General features: G+C 38.5%; 1 protein-coding gene across 1 annotated transcript; it reads left to right on the forward strand.

The window, feature by feature from the left end:
- Nucleotides 1–223: 223 nt before the first annotated feature.
- On the forward strand, nt 224–1,522 carry LOC139432703 (uncharacterized). Its single transcript, XM_071201467.1, has 2 exons — nt 224–399; nt 466–1,522. The coding sequence occupies exons 1-2, from the start codon at nt 224–226 to the stop codon at nt 1,520–1,522; spliced, it is 1,233 nt and encodes a 410-aa protein (XP_071057568.1).
- Nucleotides 1,523–3,333: the final 1,811 nt, after the last annotated feature.

Here is a 3,333-nt window from a genome sequence, read left to right on the forward strand (position 1 = left end):
ATTACAACAATAAGCTGTCACATACGCTATTTGAATTTGCACCGGCGGTCGATCCTGGCTTCAGTATAAATATAGAGCCTAGGAACCCAATTTATTTTTCAGTCGACACCGATCGACCGATAACGAACATTACGCTTAGACTTCTCGATCAGCGCGGTAGATTGGTAAACTTTCGAGGAGAGGAAATTGTAATTAGGTTAGAGCTAAAACGTATGGCATTATAATGGGTTTTATGTTTGAAACACCTGTTGGTGGAACGTATCGCACACCACCACCACCACCACAACTTACCTTGAAAAAGGGTAAAGGATATAAATGCAAACGTAAGAGAACGTCTAGATCAGTCTGCAGAAAGACTTCGTTGCGACCTGACAATGTTCGTTTCCTTCAAGATTTGGGGTACCATGTCAACAAAAAAATTAAACATATATAAAGAGATCCTATCGTGGATAATTCCATCGCTAGGGAAGAGGTGCATAGTTACCATCCTTCAACAAATTCGTTTCAAAACAACGATGTGTTCACCATCGAACTGAACCAAGAAGATGTTTTATTCTCCTTTTTCGAGAGCTATATACGAATTGAGGGTAACTATGTTAAAAATTTAAAGGATGCTGCAGATAGCGTAAGTTTAACGCACAATTTACCGGCATTTCTATTTGAGTACATCGCGTTCGAACATAATGGTGTTGAAATAGAGCGGGTTCGCGAACCAGGACTCACATCGCTAGTTAGAACCCTTCTACATCATAACGATGTGGACTGTAAATCATTGGAGATTGCCGGGTTAAAATCGCCTCCAGAAGGAGCCTTACCCACAGTGGACGGCGTAAACGATAACTTTGTATTTCAAATCCCACTTGTGCACATCTTTGGACTATTTAGAGACTACAATCAGGTTATGAGAGGTCGTTTCAAGTTTAGGTTTGTTAGAAGCCGTACAGATTCAAACTGTTTTAAATCTATATCGACGAAAGCTGACCCCAGCACTGCAGAGTTTACCCTAAAGACAGTGTCATTGCTGGCGAAGCATGTTTATCCCAGCCCATCGATAAAGATTAAGCTTTTGGATGGGTTAAATAAAAATTCGAATATAGCTGTACCATTCCGTAAATGGACGTTTTATGAATTGCCATCTATGAGACGGGGGAATAAAGAGATTTGGCCTGTCACCTCAACCACAAACAGGGGTAGACCGCAATATGTTATAGTGGCATTCCAAACCAATCGAAAGGATCAGCCGAATTCTGATTGTACGCTGTTCGATCACTTGAACATAATAGATCTTAAAGTCTATTTAAATTCATATACCTACCCATTCGAGTCTATGAATTTGGATTTCGCAAAGGAAAACTACATTGAACTATATAAAATGTATACAGAATTTCAACCATACATTTGGGAATCTAACCGAAAACAACCGATAATGGATTTCAACAGCTTCAAGAAAAGACCTCTATTCGTAATTGATACCACAAAGAATAATGATGAGGAAGCGGCGCCATCGGAATTTAACGGTTAGCGACATTGCCTCGGAGTATTCTGAGAAGGAGGTTGAAGAAGATACTAAATTGACGGCAACTTTCAATCCATGTTGTTTCCACAACAACGCTCCCGCTGTTTGCTTGCAAAATAACGCCATAATTTTAAAGAATTTATGTAATTCGTATAGACGTGCTATATAAGAAGTTGTTAAAATTTTTTTAATATATCTATATTTAGAATTTTTTGTATTTATTTTTGAATCCTTATGCAATCCTTCAAGCATTCACTGTCTAACCTCCATCACGTAAACATGTACATTGTGATAGTTATTTTAATATATACGCTCTGAATGCTTCCAACCCTAATTTTAATGCAAGATTTGATGGGCGATAGGGATATGGAAATCTATAAATATCTGAAAGCATTCGGATATTTAAATGGTAACGTGAGCGGTTTACATCACCAAACGGGGTATACAACAATGACGGAAGGGCTACGTAGATTGCAGAGATATTTTCACATACCGGTATCAGGTGAAGTTGATTTTAAAAATTTGGATTTGATTGGTAAGTCTAGGTGTGGGAATCAAGACTTGGAAGACATTTCAACGGACGCTAAACGCACGATACATCGGAAGTGGGGGATCTCAACAGTTAAATGGGCCATCTATAATAAATATCCAGATGGTTTTCCCAACATTGTTCAAAGGGCATTTGGGATTTGGGCTAAACATATAGATTTAAAGTTTCAGAGCTCATTTACCGACGTTAACATTCTAATCGGATTTAAAGGTTACAACCATACGTGCATACGGAACGTAGGGTCAATGTGCGGTAGTACATTCAAAAATGGAATTTTGGCTCACGCTTACTATCCCTATATTAATGGACGTAATGTTGAAATCCACATAAATGCCGATTTAGAGTTTATCCAACTCTACAGTAGATGGGAAATATAACCTATTTTTGGTAATGGTGCATGAAATTGGACATTCCTTAGGATTAACGCATCGAGTTGAACTCGATTCCATCATGCATCCCAACTATGGTCACATGAGAATTGAGGATTTCAAGTTGAATAGCAGAGATATTGCGGCAATTCAAGCTATATATGGGTGACCCAAACTGTATACATCATCGACCGTTTCAAGTCACGTTACGTCATCATATAGGAGCACGACGAGTCGGCCTACGACAAAGTCTGCCGTTCAACCCTCAATATTTAGAGACGTCTGCGAGGTGGATTCAACGTTTTTGGGGTTTTTAATTTACTATCAAACCATGTACGTGTTTTATAAACAGTGGGTTTGGCTAATGGATTTAAAGTTTAAACGACCTAAACAACCCAATCCTACAGACATAAATGATTGGCTGCCGACTTTGAGGAATGTTTTTCGTGCTGTAGACTATAGCTATAAAGAGTCTATCTCACCTATAGGTGACCTTATACTTATAATGGAAAATTCAATATATAAAATTGATTTTAAGAGTATGAATGTGCGGTCTGTGTGGCCATTTACTTCGACCGAGTTAGGGTTTAACAATTTTACTCGAGTTAATGGGATAGTTACAAGCAATTACGGCTTGCCTTACATATTTTTCGATGACATGTACGCAATTCAAGTGGATTTTAATTACTTTAGAAAGGAGAGAGTTATAGTTTCGATGGGTGAACTTTTTCCGGGAATTCCGACTTCTTTCAATGGGGTTTACAAAGGTTCCGACGGCATCTTCAATTTCTTTGTTGGCGATCGAATCCTCCAATACGACGAATATATAAAGGAGGTTGTAGACACCTCTCACAAGAGCCTATCGATATTGGGGATAACTTGCCCCTATATAACAATTT

This window comes from Onthophagus taurus, chromosome 2 (assembly GCF_036711975.1).
Source record: "Onthophagus taurus isolate NC chromosome 2, IU_Otau_3.0, whole genome shotgun sequence".
NCBI lineage: Eukaryota > Metazoa > Arthropoda > Insecta > Coleoptera > Scarabaeidae > Onthophagus > Onthophagus taurus.

Bases quoted from the DNA above. Each gene is read 5' to 3' on its own strand.
- LOC139432703 (XM_071201467.1), top strand. From the start codon at position 224: ATGGGTTTTATGTTTGAAACACCTGTTGGTGGAACGTATCGCACACCA. The intron at 400-465 runs GTACCATGTCAA...TTCCATCGCTAG, and splicing joins CGTTTCCTTCAAGATTTGGG to GGAAGAGGTGCATAGTTACC.